The sequence below is a fragment of the Camelina sativa genome, chromosome 5, assembly GCF_030686135.1.
Source record: "Camelina sativa cultivar CO46 ecotype springtype chromosome 5, ASM3068613v1".
Lineage (NCBI taxonomy): Eukaryota > Viridiplantae > Streptophyta > Magnoliopsida > Brassicales > Brassicaceae > Camelina > Camelina sativa.
In genome coordinates this window covers 8387894-8405035 of record NC_141884.1, presented here as the reverse complement: position 1 = coordinate 8405035, position 17142 = coordinate 8387894, and the positions used below count along the sequence as shown (strand labels likewise).

General features: G+C 35.8%; 2 protein-coding genes and 2 pseudogenes across 7 annotated transcripts; 2 read left to right on the top strand and 2 right to left on the bottom strand.

Moving 5' to 3' along the window:
* Positions 1 to 2165: 2165 nt before the first annotated feature.
* Positions 2166 to 3109, top strand: LOC104786219 (NAC domain-containing protein 41-like; annotated as a pseudogene). Its single transcript, XR_015598526.1, has 2 exons — positions 2166 to 2432; positions 2542 to 3109. The product of XR_015598526.1 is annotated as an NAC domain-containing protein 41-like (transcript).
* Positions 3110 to 3986: 877 nt separating this feature from the next.
* LOC104715260 (uncharacterized) lies at positions 3987 to 6285 on the bottom strand (annotated as a pseudogene).
* A 4084-nt stretch (positions 6286 to 10369) lies between these two features.
* LOC104786218 (uncharacterized protein At2g33490) lies at positions 10370 to 14903 on the top strand. Of its 4 annotated transcripts, none has more exons than XM_010511575.3 (11): positions 10370 to 10729; positions 11175 to 11247; positions 11340 to 11414; positions 11597 to 11658; positions 11762 to 11830; positions 12012 to 12040; positions 12346 to 12553; positions 12637 to 12873; positions 13251 to 13304; positions 13473 to 14411; positions 14583 to 14903. In XM_010511575.3, the coding sequence occupies exons 1-11, from the start codon at positions 10619 to 10621 to the stop codon at positions 14592 to 14594; spliced, it is 1869 nt and encodes a 622-aa protein (XP_010509877.1). In that variant the 5' UTR covers positions 10370 to 10618; the 3' UTR covers positions 14595 to 14903. The 4 variants fall into 4 exon arrangements, with proteins under 4 accessions (XP_010509877.1, XP_010509876.1, XP_087369501.1 ...); XM_010511574.3 differs by having other exon boundaries at positions 13470 to 14411; XM_087513375.1 differs by having other exon boundaries at positions 10384 to 10729; positions 11323 to 11414.
* Positions 14904 to 14927: 24 nt separating this feature from the next.
* Positions 14928 to 17142, bottom strand: LOC104786216 (zinc finger protein CONSTANS-LIKE 14-like). Of its 2 annotated transcripts, none has more exons than XM_010511572.2 (4): positions 16140 to 17142; positions 15830 to 15979; positions 15320 to 15567; positions 14928 to 15219 (listed from the first exon to the last, which is right to left on the bottom strand). In XM_010511572.2, exons 1-4 carry the CDS (start codon positions 16929 to 16931, stop codon positions 15126 to 15128), a joined length of 1284 nt encoding a protein of 427 aa, XP_010509874.1. In that variant the 5' UTR covers positions 16932 to 17142; the 3' UTR covers positions 14928 to 15125. The 2 variants fall into 2 exon arrangements, with proteins under 2 accessions (XP_010509874.1, XP_010509875.1); XM_010511573.2 differs by having other exon boundaries at positions 15320 to 15564; positions 16140 to 17133.

The following is a 17142-nucleotide window of genomic DNA, read 5'->3' as shown; positions in this document are numbered from 1 at the left end:
TTAGGAGGTGTGTACGGACTGTGTGAGACAAAAGGAGGTTAATGTGGAGGAGAGATCTTCGGTGGGACAACGCAATCGAACGTCGTTTTAGAAGCAACTAAATGCCTTCTTGACTTCTCCATTCTCCGTGCGATCACGCATTTACCTAATTCCATCTTTTACTTGTTTAGCTTGTTAAGTTCTTTCTACAACATTATTACCACTTTTTGTTCTTTTAATTTATGGCAACTTGGCAACTTGCTTGAACTCCTGAAATTAATTCTACCTCTTAAAAAGGTTATGCGAGTACATAAGCACTTTTCTGGTTTCTTTTTTTCTTTCAGATCCAATGTTCACCAATCAAACAATTACAAATAATGACTAGTACTGGCCTTGTTGTGTTCACTTGTTCGCTTCAAACTCAGCAAACAGTCATCATGCATACTCTAAATCACATAAAAATATTCAATATCAAACTATATAATATACAAATGGAAATACTTAGCGAAAACACGTCAATTCCTATAATATTATCAATTTTGTACAAAGCCGACCGTTTTGGAATTTCTTTTCTTTCGTTATACGTAAGACTACAGATTCAATAACGTGTGGGTTTAGGAACCCTTACGAATGGTTGACAAAAAAGAAGAAAGAAAAGCTCATGTCTATTTTTTTTTAATGGAATACATATACGCTAAAGTGTTTATAAAAGAAAGATGGTTATGCAATTTATTATCTGGATTGGGAAAAGATGATTGGACCATCCGGGTAGAGGAATCTTCAGGGCATTTGTCACTTTCAAAGACCCCATGAAATCCACATCTCCTTAAATTGAATAATCGAAATTTAGTTGCATACGCATCTTTCTTTACCTACGATTTGCTCGTAGCACATCGTTTACGAAATATGCCATAACTATAATAAACTGACATCATTTTCCACCAATAACATGAATGTTAATTAATGATCGTTAAAACTAAATTACTAATGTTTTTTTTTATTGTATTCTTAATTACGTGATATATGTTTGAGTAAATAAACTTGCAAGATAGGACAAATGGTCAAGAATTTTTAAGTTATTTCGACGCTCAAATCCGATACACAAAATATAAAGCAATGAGGAAAACAAACGAAGTTGTCAAAACAAATGGTCAAGAATAATTCATGTTAGCACAATAACACTCTCAAAGGATAGCCCTTAATTTTCTGCAAACAAGCGAGAGGGGACGTCGTATTCTGATGGTCCTGTGTCGACGTGGGAGGATCAGTTGCTTAGAGTCTTGAGATGAAATATTTATACATAACGAATGAAAATTATCTCCAACTCTTTGACTCCCACTATGTGATTTCACGTGTTCGGATCAAAGCGTAGAAGTTGCTCGTTCGCAAACATTGATGTCTCACGACAAATTAGTCAGGTTTTTTTATTTTTTTTTGGGAGTGAAAAGTCTTTGGGTCGTGAAAAATGTTACTTGCTAAATTAAAAACGATAAACTGCTATTATTATTTCAAATAGGTGTAAATTTTTGTCTTTAATTTACTTCATTCATACACGATACGTAACAGAACTTAGTAAAAAAAAAAAAAATTAGTTGAAATATTTTTGTCAAATTTGAACTATATAGTTTGAAGGATCCCAACAGAGATTATATTATAGTATGTATTCTTTTCATTGTTTCTTTTTTCTTTTTGGTCTCGTGGTACATTTTATATATAAGTTTAAAAGACCAAAACTCTAAAATAGTAATGTTAGCAAATTCAATTCATTACGACATGGCTCAAAACGGACTTAATTACAAAAATACGATATGAACCCCATCCATTGCTATAAAATAAACGCAACTTCCCCTCTCCATTTTCAATAAATCACTCATCTTCTTTTGTCTCTGTTTCTACGGTTCAAAAACCTCAAACCTTTAAAACCAAAAAAACACGATGGAGAAACGTAGCTCTACTAAGAACAGAGGAGTACTTAGATTACCACCTGGCTTCCGGTTTCACCCGACCGATGAAGAGCTAGTTGTTCAATATTTGCGTAGGAAAGTAACCGGTTTACCCTTACCAGCTTCTGTAATACCGGAAACGGATGTTTGTAAATCGGATCCATGGGATTTACCAGGTAAAACCTATATAAAACCAATATTGGTCTCGTTCAATTCAATTCGGTTTTTGATGGTTTGTTATGCATGATGATCACAGGTGATTGTGACTCAGAGAGGTATTTTTTTAGCACCAAGGAAGCTAAATACCCGAACGGAAACCGGTCGAACCGATCGACCGGTTCGGGTTATTGGAAAGCGACCGGTATTGATAAGCAAATCGGGAAGAAGACGCTTGCCGTGGGGATGAAGAAAACTCTGGTTTTCTACAAAGGTAAACCACCAAACGGGACAAGAACCAATTGGGTTCTTCATGAGTACCGTCTTGTTGATTTGTAACAAGAATCATCACATGTAAGAAGAGATCATTCGCAAATACTCGAATCTGTTATAATATTAACAAGAAGCTAGCTAGGATTCTAAAAGTGTCTTCTCTTTTTTTTTTTTTTTTTTTTTTTTTAAAGGACAGAACATGAATTGGGTTCTGTGCAGAGTGTTCTTGAAGAAGAGAAGCAATAGTAATAAAAGGAAAGAAGAGGAACGAGACGAGTTGGAGAATGAGAAAGAGACAGAGAAGGAAAGTGAGGAGGAGAAGAAGAAGAGTAGTACTTGTCCCATTTTTTATGACTTTATGAGAAAAGATAAGAAGAATAAAATAAGAAGAAGAAGATGCTGTGATCTGAATTTGACTCCTGCTACGTCGTGTTGTTGTTGTTGTTTTTGTTCGTCTTCTTCAGGGTCTTCGTCGTCTGTTTGCTCAAGTGCTTTAACTCAGACATCTTCAAATGATAGTTATCATGAAGAGATCAGTTGTCAGGAAAATAAGTTTTGTTTGTTTCTTTAGACCTAAAAAAACTTTGGAGCAAGTTCTTTTTTAACTTTAATAAATTAGTTCATGATTACCAAGTGATGTATGTAATCTAAACCATTCAAGGTGATTTCTTATGGCAGCTAGCCTTTATTGTTGGTCAGCCACAACAAATTTGTAGTATTATTTTTATGTACTTTTCAGATATATAATCTCTTATGCATTGTGACTTTTGTCCATAACAAGGACCAACCATCTAGCTAAAGAAGCATAGACGAAAAAACTTGAGTTCAAGCAATCCAATCAGAGTTGAACATTTACACTAGAGACTAGGGAAAGAAATGGTAAACCGTTTTTTAGGATGCCTTTAGGTTAACCCAGTTAACCAACAAGAGATAAGTATTCTCTCAATACCCTAATCTCTTTACCTAATCACTTAAGTTTACAAAACTTTTATTTGTAACCCCTAAACTAAATGATAAGTAAACCATTCACTACAAGAAAACAGGTGATTTACGACTGCACTATTAGTCACTAAATAGTCGCTAAATCATACATTACGACTAATTTACAAAATATTTGTTGTCGTAAATCGGTAGTCGGTAAGGAAATTCAGTCGTAATATAGTCGGTAAATAGCGACAATATTATGACTATGTCTTGTAGTCGTAACCATAGTCGTAAGTTAGTCGTTACTAGTTACGACTATTGGATGACTATGTTACGACTAGTTTGAAAATAGTTGTGAATTCGTCTTTAAATTATACGACTCCGTAGCTACTATTTGACGACTATGTTACGACAACTTTAAGTCAGATTTAATGACTGGTTTGACAACTATAGTGATTAAAATCAAAATTGTTTTGTTTTGTTTTATAAATCCAATTTCTAATCAAACAGAAACCTAAAATTCATATTTTTAATAACCAAAAGTTCACCACAATAGTAATTTGTTCACCACATTAGAAATTACAAAAAGAGAACCAAAAGTGATCAATCAAAAACTATGATTGACACATCATCCCAAAGTGACAAGTTCATAATAACCAAAAGAGAATCTAAACCATAATAAGTAGCCGAATAAGTAGCCTAAGAAGTAACCTAAGAAGGAGGTTGTTGTGTTGGAGTGGCGGTGGATGCATCACTTGATTCAGACTCTTGGAATTCGACATAGGCTGGACACATCGTACGGATGAACTTTTCCAAGTGCTCTATCTTCTTCTGTTGCGCAGCCTGAACTTTGGAGTGTTCTGCTTCACGAGCAGCTTGTTCTTCAATTATACGATGAGCTTCCTTCACTTGCTCTTGTAATGCTACAAATGATGACGACTCTCCTCGTTGATAGCTCTTGCCATTGAGAAGATCCTGAAGATGATCCTTGAGGCTTCCAAGTCCAAAAATATTACCTCGTGAATCCTTCTCAGTGGACTTAGAAAAGAAAAAATGAAACTGTTAGTTCTGAAAATGAAAGTTTTGAAGACTCTTTAAATATAGATTGTGAAAATGGTACTTTACCTGAAGAAAGATGGTCGTATAATCTTCTGCTGTGAGCTCCTGAGCTCGTGAAGGATCTGACTCGATCTCAGATATCTTAGCTTGTAAGTTTTTCTCATAAGTTGAGAAGATCTTCTCGGCTTTTCGATCGACATACGTACCATCTGGCCTTGTATGTGTCTCTTTTAAAACCTCACCAAGACTCACCGGTCTCCCAAGTTTCTCTTCCTGGAATGTTACAAAAAAAAAAAAAAGTTAAGACATAAGTTAAAGTTACAAAAGAAAGGTTAAGACATAAGTTAAAGTTACTCACCAAGCCTTGTTTGACTTGTTGATACGATGTTGGCCCAGATAAATGCGAGTGTGGACCGAGACCATTACGGTCTGACATACGAGCATTGGAATAGATTTGACTCCTTTCTTGTGCTTCTTCAGTATCCCACTGCGCAACCATTGTTTTCTAGAGTTCACCCTCGATCCATTTAGGTTGCACTCGACTAGTCCTAACGTTGCTTACCATGTTCTTCATCCGGCGTTGACATATCTCATAGAAAAAATGTTGCACTGTCCCTGTAATCAATGGATCCCAAGTGTGTGTTTTCTAGGAAAAAGAAAATAGAATTAAGTTAGTGATAAGCAACAATTAAAACCTATCTATAAATGATATATGACAGAAAAATATACCGCAAACTCAAGGAAGTATCTTTCTCTTCTATCCGGAGGCACACATGACCAATTGTAGAATGGACCATCAAATTTGTTTGTAAAAACCTTTGTAATCTTCCGCACCAGTTGTGATCTGGCATTCCGAGTAAACCTCATAACATAAGAATCAAGTCAGACTCGTGAATGACAAACACAATAAACAATAGTTCATGTACTTACAATAAACAATAGTTCATGTACTCACAATAAACAATAGTTCATGACAAAACACATATATACTCTTCTAGTTAACTAAATGATGAGAGACTTGGGAATGAAAAATACAATAAACAATAGTTCATGTACTCACAATAAACAATAGTTCATGTACTCACAATAAACAATAGTTCATGACAAAACACATATACTCTTCTAGTTACTACTAAATGATGAGAGACTTGGGAATGACAAACACAATAAACAATAGTTCATGTACTCGACAAAACAATAAACAATAGTACTCGACAAAACAATAAACAATAGTGATGTTGTGTGTCATCTAAAATCAACGAAGTCATCGACTCTAATCTAGAAAACAAACTCTAATCTAGAAGAAAACATATGAAAACATGTTATGAGCTGGAGATTTATACGTGTTTACATACCAAGTCGTGTTAGGCTTCGGTTCCGGAGAGAGGACGGTGGTAAAAGTATGACGGTCCGGCACCATAAGTATGGCGTTAAGAGCCCTCAACGTGTCCTCCCGGAGTTCCGGCAACACTGGATCTGACTCATCAAAGTTGTTACCGTGAGAAGAAGGATGACTTTGAGCTGGAGAGTTCTGAGCTGTAGATCTCGCAGAATCATGCAATGGATTCGATCGAACCGGAGGATTGTTCTGAGCTGGAGATCTTGCAGAATCATGCAAAGGATTCGATCTCACCGGAGGATTGTTCTGAACTTCTGGTAATGACCGAGTTGGTTGGTCATCAACGCTTCGATTCACGGAGTTCTGAAATAGAGTTTGTGGTGGTGGATAGTTTCTGACCTGCGGTGCGGCTGACGTCGAAAGTTGGGGGGAAACGCGGACTGGTACTTGTGGCGTCTGAGGTGTAGGATTTTGAGCCGCCGGCGTGAAGTTGTACTGAGGCGGTAGAGGGTTGACTCTTCTCACCTTCGACGGAGGGTTAGAGCCACCGACTCTGAGAGTAGCGTTGGCAACAACATTCCTCTTTCGTCCAGGCTTCTTAAGAGGACGCATCGTGAGAATTGGCAGGAGGAAGACGAAGGATGGTGAGAAATAAGATTGAGAGATTAGGGTGTCGGCAATTGAGAGAGAATTTGGCAGAAGAAAGATGAAGGATGGTGAGAAATGAGAGATTAGGGTTGAAAAATTAGGGTTATCTCGTTTGTTAGGGTTATGGGCTGGACCGCGTAAATGGATTCCCGGGTTTAATTAACCCAAAATGTTTTAAACTTAGTCGCTTATTAGTCGCGGATCAGTTGGTGCAAAATATTTTAAACAATTGGGCTTGTTTTGGAGTCCAAAATCTGGTCCAAAATCTAGTCCAAGACGTAATAACAATTTTTATGAATTTAGTCACTTTTTTGTCGCCAATCAGTAGCCAACATTAATTTTATAAAAAACATGTAATTTAATTTACTTTACATACTATTTAAAGCATACTACTTATATATACACTATATAATATATTGATCACTTTAAATTTACAAACATTATTTACATATATACTTACTATAATAAAAATCACATTTTCTATTTTTAAATTAAATTCACATTTTATGACTTAGCATAAATGAAGATACTAATTTTAAAAGATCAGACCTACTGATTCATATACATTTTCTTGAGCTTCACCTTTCATAGGTAATTTTTCACTTTGCAACCAATTCACAACTGTACTAATAGAAAACAAAAGCTCAAGTCTAAAAAAATTAACAATTAATAATTAATAATAAGTATAGATATGGTAAACCAAGCATTAAAAAATTGATATTACTTACATATATTTTGTTTGTGCCTTTGAAAATGAGATTAATATGAGAATGCCACAACATGATGCATATATTTATAGTTTATATATATGTGAAGAATGCCAAATCATTAGTCACTACTTAGTAGCCAAATTACCGACTATTAGAAAGAGTTGCTACGTAGTCGCCAAATTAGCTGCTTTGATCCAACAAAATTAAGTTCTTCCCATTTAGTCGTATAATGGTCGTTAATCAATGACTACAATACCGACTATTGTATTTAGTCGGCAAATAACGTCTGAGTTACGACTAATGCTACGCAGTTGTAAAATAGTCGTAAGATAGTTGACAAATAGTCGCTTAATTTCTCGACTACGCATTTAGTCGCCAAACGTAGTCGTAAACACCCTGTTTTCTTGTAGTGATTGCATGAAACTCAGGTTCATTAAACTCATTACCTTTTCTTAATTAACGTTACCTTTCGTTGGCTAGACTAAGAGTTTAAGATTACCAATTTAGTTTTGATAGAAATCAAGTCCTTATATATTCAATAACTTCCTTAAAAGCTCGACATAGATGATCAAACTATTTTAAACTTTGGTAACAGTCTAGGCAAAGGATCTAAACAAATTGAAAACTGAAAAATCTGAAATGCTCATATGTTGAAAGTTGAAACTGAAAAATGCTTAACTGATACTTTTTTTGGGGGTGTTTTACTTTCACTTTCCATACACATTAGAAGATTATAATATAATTTATGTATATAATCAAGTACATTTTGTCTCATGCCATACGCGAGGTTAAATAGTACTATTATTTAATTTTAAAGTATTATTGAATTAATTAATAATATAATTTACTATTTCAGGGTTGAACATTGCTAATCGTGTTCAAATCTAAAAAGTCTAGTTTGGTCGGAGGAGCCTTGGAGGAGTTCAATGTTTTAAGAGAAAATTGCCCATGTTTTAAACTTGTAATATCTTATTATATAAAGTTGAGTTTTGAAAGTTAGCCATTAACAAGATTTTGACATGTGTCAAGTTAGCAATCTCAGATTTTGACATGTGTAAAAGTTAATATTTAATAGGAGGAATTTGATTACAACAAAAATAAAATATTTTGTTTAAAAAAATATTAATAATGTAAAAAGATAATTATCAAATATTACAGAATTTATATATAAAACACAAAGTCTTTTTAAATAATTATAAGGAGATTAGATATATATTTCATAAAATTAAAAATTATAATATTATTTACTTATTTTTAATTTTAATTTATTAATTCTACAAAATATATAAAAAGAGATTAAGTAAAATATACGGTTAATTATTAATTCTAAAATTTGTAAATACTCATATTTAAATAGTTTATTCAAAAACATTGCTTTCAACTTTGTTTAGTTGGGAAAAAAATTTTAAATGGTAAGTAAATGTTTCTTATTTTTTTAACCAAAATTTTCTTCTACTTTCTCCTTTTTCTGTTGGAAATAGGTAAGATTAATTTGTTGACCAAAAGAAAAGACTAATATATGCATCTTCTTTTCCTAATACTGTATTTTAAAATTTATTGTAGTATTTTTAGATTGATTAATTTAATTTATATTTTCATCTTTGAATTAATTGAGATTCATATATTATCGTGCTTATAATTTTATATTGTTTCTTTAATTATGTCAAATTAATTTTTTTTCTAATTTCTCAGTCTTGATTGGTTGGCCATAAACCCTTCTTTTTTTTTTTGCAAACATAATTGTCACCATTATTAAATCCCAAAGGGAGATAACGAGTAAAAGTTTATAAACCTAATGGATGGATAAAATAGGCTAATCAAACACAAGCTTACAACAAACATAGATAGATAGATTGGAAAACATAAATCGTTGTTGATAGATCCATATGAGCTCAAAGACTGTGACACTTTGGTTTGCGGAAAGGTTTAAAAGAATTGATTTGGCTACATATGTCACCAAAATGCACTTATTTTTTGGTCACGGGTCCTGAGAGAACTTCATGATGGGTGACCTTCCTAGAAGTGACTGTCGGAACTGTGGGAGTGAGGACAAACACTCAGGAAAAGATCATTTGTTGATTTGTAGAGTCGATAAACAAGTTTTTAAAGCCTTTCAGACGTAACAAACTGGTCATCGAATATGGGTAGGTCCACGGGCCAGGAATAGATGTAGGGCCCACTTAGAAAGGTTGTTCCATGGACTGAGAGTGGACATGGGCTCACTAAGCAAGGTGGCGGTTGAGGCGATACAGAGACAGAGACTACATCAAAAGATACTTCCACGAATACATTGAGAAATTTAACATTTGTTACTATCAAAAGATATTGTGACGTTAGCAAAAAGTTTTTACTTTCATTGGTTGTGGGAGCAAGCCATTTTGAGATAGTAAAAAGACGTGAACATTTTCTCTCGACACAGGAGGAGGGCAGAGCCGAGGTTCTCTATATAGTGGAGAAGGTTGGACACAAGGTTATAGCTCCGAGAGAGGAAGGTGGAGGAGGTTAGACGCAAGTTTATCTCCCCAAGAGAGGATGGCGGAGCCAAGGTTCTTTCCATGGTGGAGGAGGTTGAATGCAAGGTTCTCTTCATAAGGGATGATGGTGGAGCCGAAGTTTCCTCCATGGTGGTCATATATTATTGTGATGATACATCATTGATTAGTATATTTTTTATTCAAAACATTTTTTGAGCCAACAATCTTAGTAATTAAAAAACTACGCAAAAGTGAAAGCAAAATAGTTAGCTTAATGTGTTCATATATATATTTTCTAGGTGGTGATAAAAAATATATTTGTAACATAGAGTATAGGTGTAAAAAAAATATTTTTAATAGTAACATACATAAAAGATTTGTAAATGGGTATAAATCAGTGTATTATAACAAAAATAAATTTATAAATAACATACAACAAATTTTAATATATTTTTGTTAAATTTAATTTAATTTATAAAACTTTAAACCCGCACATCGGGTAAGTCCTCATCTAGTTTAAAATAAAACACAATTTAGCAATTGTTTTGGTTCAACTTTTTAATCAAAGATATAAATAATTAATTTTATATATAAAGATATAAATATTAAATTATATACATATTATTATTTATTAAGGGTTATGGTTAATTTTGAGATAAATTACTTTGGTTTATCTTGGTGCAGATGGGATCTATATTTTGAAAAATTGTTCTACCCAAAAAATTCAAAAGCATAAAGCATGTGCTGGCATCATTTATAACACTTGCTGACGTAATTATAAGCGAGAATTAAAAAAAAAAAAAAATCAAAAGAAATTGAAAAAAAAAAAAAAGGACGAAAGAGAATCAAAGAGACGACGAAGTCAAGGATCAAAGGTTATAACTTTTCCTCTAAACAAACGCTTTTAATTTTTATTTTTTTAATTAATTAATTTTTATTTTTTTTTGGCTTGGCTCTGGTTTTGATTTTTTCCTTTGGCTCTTTTACGTTCTTCAATTGAAATGGCGTAGTTGGAGAAGACGACGAAACCTTCATCTTCATCTCTACCTTACTTGGTCGTCGTTTTCGATTTTCCTTGATTCGCCGGGACAAAGTGTAGCGTTTCCCCCGGCCATGAAAACCTCTCTCCGACGATTACGAGGTGTGCTTCACAAGCATGAATCTAAGGACCGGAGAGATCTTCGACCTCCCGTTCCCAAAGACGAGCTAGCCCAAGCTTCCCAGGTTTCTCTCTCTCTTTCTCCAATTCAGAATTTGGAACTGCCTTCATTTGTCTCTCTCTCGTTGTTTCCTGTTGATGATGACGCGATCTCTTAATCGTATTTTCGCTTTTTCTTCGTCGGATCGTCGTCGCTCTATGTGAATTAGTTACCAAATTTAAGCTTAGTTGCAACGATTTTGTAAAACGTTCAGATTTCGGATTCATGAAATTGATTTTGTGAAAATAGTTGGTGGTGGATCTGGAGTTGCTCTGTAGCTTTTTCGTTCTCTTAAATTGGTTAAATTAGATCTCTTCTCTTTCACTTGAACAACCAAATGATTGGGTTACATTTGTGGAGGAAGCTTAGCTTTTCAATTTGGTGCTCTCTCTATGTTTTACGAGTGAGGTTTATTGACATGTTGATGTAACTGGTCTCACAATGCTTAGTTTGTTTTGTGATTTTCACAGGACGTGGAAGACATGAGAGATTGCTATGATAGCTTGCTCAATGCCGCCGCTGCTACTGCAAATAGTGCATATGGTAATCTATTTTGCATACAAATTTATATAGATAAACAGCTTCTTGTTAATAAATATATATCCTTATCATTTGCAGATTTCATTTGCTTGCAGAATTTTCTGAATCTTTGCGAGAACTAGGTGCTTGTCTTCTTGAGAAAACTGCTCTAAATGATGATGAAGAAAGTGGTAAGTTTAAAAGACAGATTCCTTAAATGCATCATATTATCCAATGTTTAAACATTTGAAACCGACAGTCTGTGCATTTATCCTTTTTCCAAGTTTTCTGCACACTACATATTTTCTGCTGCTTTGATCTATACAATGTGCATCTGAAATCGAAACATTCTGCTTCTCTGATTCTTATGCAGGTAGAGTGTTAATTATGCTGGGGAAATTGCAGTTTGAGTTGCAAAAACTTGTTGATAAATATGTGAGTTTTTGAGATTTGTTACAAACTGGTTCAAAATTTTCCTACTGAGTTTTCCTTTGTCTAACAACCAAAAATCAATTAACTATCAATATTGTTGATTCAGCGGTCTCATATATTCAAAACAATCACAATCCCCTCCGAGTCACTTCTTAATGAACTCCGCATAGTTGAGGTTTGTTTGTTCATCTAGAATCTATTATATCTATTTACTTTTGTCAATGGTCAGAAGCCCCATCCTTGCTGCATGTATATGAGCGTCCATGTTGACAGAATGAGATTTTAAGCGTTGTTTGATATGCTGCTGATTCAGTCCTTTCAAGTGACAATAGTAATGTGTTAAAATGGTTATGCAGGAGATGCAGCGGCTTTGTGATGAGAAAAGGTTGTTCTTGCCTCGCCTTCTTATTCATTTCGAAATACCTATTAGTGGGACAGAAATAATATCTGAAATTCATTACCTTAATATAGTTGAACAAAAAGAAGTTAATGTTGAAGGAAACTTCATATATTTTGTTCCGGTTTTAGAGATACATGACTTTTGTGGGTAATTGAGATTGGTTCAGATATTCTGTTACTCTCATGATGGGAATACCATTTTATAGTTATTAAATTATCTCCTCCTATCAAAACTTTCTTACATGTTAATGGGAAAAAGGTATTCTATTCATGAAACTTTTTACCTTTCAGGAATGTTTATGAAGGCATGCTTACAAGACAAAGAGAGAGAGGGAGGTCAAAGGGTGGGAAAGGAGAAACTTTTTCGACACAGCAAGTACAAGAAGCTCATGATGAATATGAAAACGAGACGACTTTATTTGTTTTCCGTTTAAAATCCCTGAAACAAGGGCAAACCCGTAGTCTTTTGACTCAGGCAGCACGGCACCATGCAGCACAGGTTTCATCTTGGGCGGTTTTTCGTCTTTCTATTTTGATCACCAGAGCTGTGTTGATGTCACTTTTTTTTGTGTGGTTTTGCAGTTAAGCTTCTTCAAGAAGGCTCTTACTTCGCTTGAAGAAGTAGAGCCGCATGTACAGATGGTAACCGAGTCGCAGCATATTGATTATCATTTCAGCGGATTAGATGATGATGGGGATGATGAAATAGAAAACAATGAGAACGATGGTTCTGAGATGCAGGATGATGGAGAGTTGAGTTTTGAAAGAGTTAATGACAAGGACCAAGATGCAGATTCTTCAGTCAGTGGCTCCTCAGAGGTGATTGTTTCATATGAATACGGTTCTGATGATATTTTCTGTTTATCCTTATAAGTGCTTTTGATGATTGCTAATGGAATACTGATACTCCATGTGCCAATGTTTCTCCTAAAGATGACTACTACAACAAAGAAATTATAAATGAGGTTTATAAACTGGAAATGCTTGTTACGGGAAGCATTTTGAAATCTTTAACCAACAAAAAGGTCATATAGACCCTTTATTTGTATGGAACACTTCCTGGTAGGGATGACGAATGCCATTTTAGAATCGAATCTGTTGAAATTGCTTAGATTATGAGTCTTGAGTTATTTAAATCTGGTGTTATTTTATTTTTAAACCTGTTTCCTTAATAGATGTTCGCCTAATGCATGCAGTTGGGTCACTCCGACATCACATTTCCACAAGTTGCAGTACCAGATATTGCACAGGTAACACAGCTGTATCTTCTCTGCTTTTCCGTTCAAATGACTCAGAAATTTTTTCAGGGCACTCATAGTTTCACGAAATTTTGTTTGTCATTACCTGGAACTGGAAAACAACCCAAATTATTTCAATTTGCACAACTCTCTTACCAACTCTCTTTATTTTTTAAGCAGGAAAATGAGGAAAGAAACTACAGGAAATCTCATTCGCTCAGGAGAGATGTTAGGGCAGTGAGCCAGTCAGCACCGCTTTTTCCCGAGAACCGCACAACTCCTCCTTCAGAGAAACTGTTACGGATGCGATCAACTATGACACGGAAATTTAACACTTACGCACTGCCAACACCTATAGAAACAACAAGAAGTCCCTCATCTACTACAAGTCCAGCTAACAGAAACGTGGGGTCATCTAATCCTGCAAAGCCAATTGCAAAACAGATTTGGTTTTCATCCCCACTGGAATCTCGTGGACCTGCAAAGGTTTCCTCAAGATCAATGGTAGCCTTGAAAGAACAAGTCCTGAGAGAGAGTAACAAGAACACATCTTCTCGGTTGCCTCCGCCTTTAGCTGATGGACTCTTGTTCTCTCGTCTTGGGACACTCAAGAGAAGATCCTTCTCTGGTCCACTGACTAGTAAACCATTACCTAACAAGTCTCTCTCGACAACACCTCACTTATACTCGGGTCCAATCCCAAGGAATCCAGTTTCTAAGTTACCAAAAGTGTCATCATCTCCAACCGCTTCCCCTACTTTTGTCTCAACCCCGAGAATAAGCGAGCTCCATGAGCTTCCTAGACCACCACCAAGAAGCTCTACTAAGTCCTCTAGGGAATTAGGATATTCAGCTCCCTTGGTTTCGAAGAGTCAACTGCTTAGTAAACCTCTTATTACAAATTCAGCTTCTCCTCTTCCAATACCACCTCCAATTACTCGTAGCTTCTCTATACCTACTAGCAACCTTAGAGCATCAGATTTAGATATGTCTAAGACAAGTCTGGGCACTAAAAATTTAGGCACTGCCTCACCTCCTTTAACCCCAATATCATTGATCCATCCACCACCACAGGCTCTCCCCGAGCGTGCAGACCACCTAACGATGTCCAAACAAGAGGTTAACCATTGATTCTGATACTTCTTCTCCCTATCTATTAGTTTTTGAGTGATCATTGTGTGTCACGTTTAAGTAGATTTTTAGTTCCCCTCCTGTTAACGCGAAGTTATGTTTGCTAAATGTAAATACAAGAATTGTGCTGATATTTGTTCTGATTGGTGAATTTTGCAGAGGAGGAATTAAGGTGTAAGATGTTTGTAGCTGCCTAAAAACTCACGGAGGAGGAAGGAAGGCCATTACCTATAGTTGCAGATATATGTAAATATCCGCCCATTTTAGTTTCACCGGTGATCTTAGTTTCCTATCACATATAGTAGCAAATCCCTGTTTTGAGAATGATGAGACAAAAGAAAAAATAGAGGCACACATTTATAAATAATCGCCGAGGAATTTTTTGTTTTTCTTCTTATCACATAGTAATTGTCAAAATTTATGTACTCTTCATTTCGAAGCTTCTGGTTTGTTCAGTGATGTGATATGTTTTACGTCCGAGATTTACGGGTTAAGAAACATCGCTTCTAGAAAAGGTTAATAAAACACTTTCAATGGTACAAAGTTAAGAAACATCGCTTCTAGAAGCTTGACAAAAGCTGGCTATACTATACAGCTCGAGATGGATCATTTGCATATTTACAAGGGTAGGTGAAAGTACAAAAAAAAAGTTCTTAAACTCATGGTCTCACATGTAAAAACCTAACGAGGAGACCCACACACTTAAGGATCTGTAGCTTTCACAAATCTTCCCCTAACACGCAACCTGGTCTCAGCTCTTGCCTTCCTTGTTTCATATCTTATGGTCTTATCATATCTGATCAAGCAATTACGAATTCAGGTTTGGAAAGACAAATTCAACTTACAAAAAAGGAAATTAAATAAAAGTATATATATATACTGAGAACATCATTTACCTCCGCGTTTTCTTCTTTTCTTTGTACCGCTGCATAGCATTGTCTCTGTTCTGTGCCATACGCTCTAGATCAGCATTCGTTGCCACCAGCAATCTTGTGGTTTTAGTACTAGGTATAACAACATGTTCCGGGAAATGCAAGTCACTGGAGTCGTTAGAACTTTTATGTGAGTGAATGGCAGCAGGAGTATTGTTGCTCCTTGATGTTTCCTGTCCCTTTATGGAATTTGTGCGGATGGAATCATCCTGCTGTATCTTACCAGTAAGTATCATAAATTCACAATTCACCGACAAAGATATATATAGATTGGTTTTCATTTAATCCAAGACAGTATAGTAAATTGGTATATAGTTGGCAGAGCAACATAAATGACGAAACAAGATTAGGGTATACGGTATTAGGGACTTTTGAGGCTTTGGAAGAAAGAACCCTAGTTATGTTCTGCTAAGTAAAGCGGTATATGATTCCAAACCTAAACACAATCAGTTAGCTTACTTAGCTACGACGTACCTGGTAACTATCTCTCAAAGCTTTGAGATTGGTTGGACGGGTTTCGTTTTTGATATGAGTGACGTTATTGAAAGTGAAAGTAGAGTCTTTTGGTTCGAACTGACTAGGTTCCTCAGGGTTCCTGGACTTGCCCAAGTTAAAATCCCATATCTGCATTAACCCAAGACATTATAACACAGTGTATCTCTAACTAAAACAACCACGAACAGCCAAAGGTTTCATGGAAAGAAATGGATAATGCTTATTCATAGAATAATAAATGTTCCTACTTCATACAGGTAAGATAACTTGACAGAAGCAAGAACGTGACCTGAGTGTTGTTGTGACCAATGGTATGATTAGAAGCATTGAATTGCGTAGCAGCATTACCACAAGAACTTTGGTACTCTGCTGAGAGAAGTAAAGAAGTAAACGACGTCGTTGGAGACAGATGAGTAATGCTTCCTCCGCCATTGTTTCCCTCCCGAACCATAATCTCTCCTCCGCCTTCTCCGTCTCCATCTCCGTCTCCATCTCCGTCTCCTTCACAACCGCTAACGAAACCACTCTTGAGCAACTCCTCAAGCTGTCTATACACAACTTGCTTAGACCTCCCAAAGCTAAAGCTTTGCTTTTTCATAGACATATCGTACGGAACGATCAGATCTTGAACAATGTTGTTAGATCCAGAAACCCACGAATCCAAAGCCATCCCAAAATTATCAGTCAACCGTTCTTCTTCTTCTCCTTCTCCTTCATCTTCATCTTTCTTCTTCCCTTCCAAATCAATCCCCCAAACAGCAGCGAGCTCCGAAACAGAAGGACAACCAGAAAACCCCTCGACGGCGGAGCGTTCGTGAGCAGAGGCGGAGGAGCAGCTCCCGTGAACATCCCAGTCACACTCCTGACACAAAACTAGGTTATCGGTGAAACACCGTACGGACACCGGCTCTTTGCTGCAGTTATCACAGATCTGAGAACGCACGTGCTTTTTAGACAAGAGGTTCGCGGAGTGCACGTGCTGATCACATGGCAAACACAGCTTCGCCGAATCGGCTCTGCAGAACAGAACCGCCGTCCTCTCCCCGCAAAAGTCGCACGCCACCGTCGTTGAACTACCCATTTTGGTTGGTTTGATTTAAAAGAAAAAAAAAATTCCTACTTTCTCTCAATCCGAAATGATGGAAGAAGAAGATGACATAAACATGTCTCTTAAATTCTGAAGCTTTCGGTTGGTTTTACAGTGTGGCTTTGATTTTGGATATTTTTGTGTGTTTGGATCATTTAATTTAGAAAAAAATAATGCAAAAGAAGAAAGAAGAGATGGTTAAATT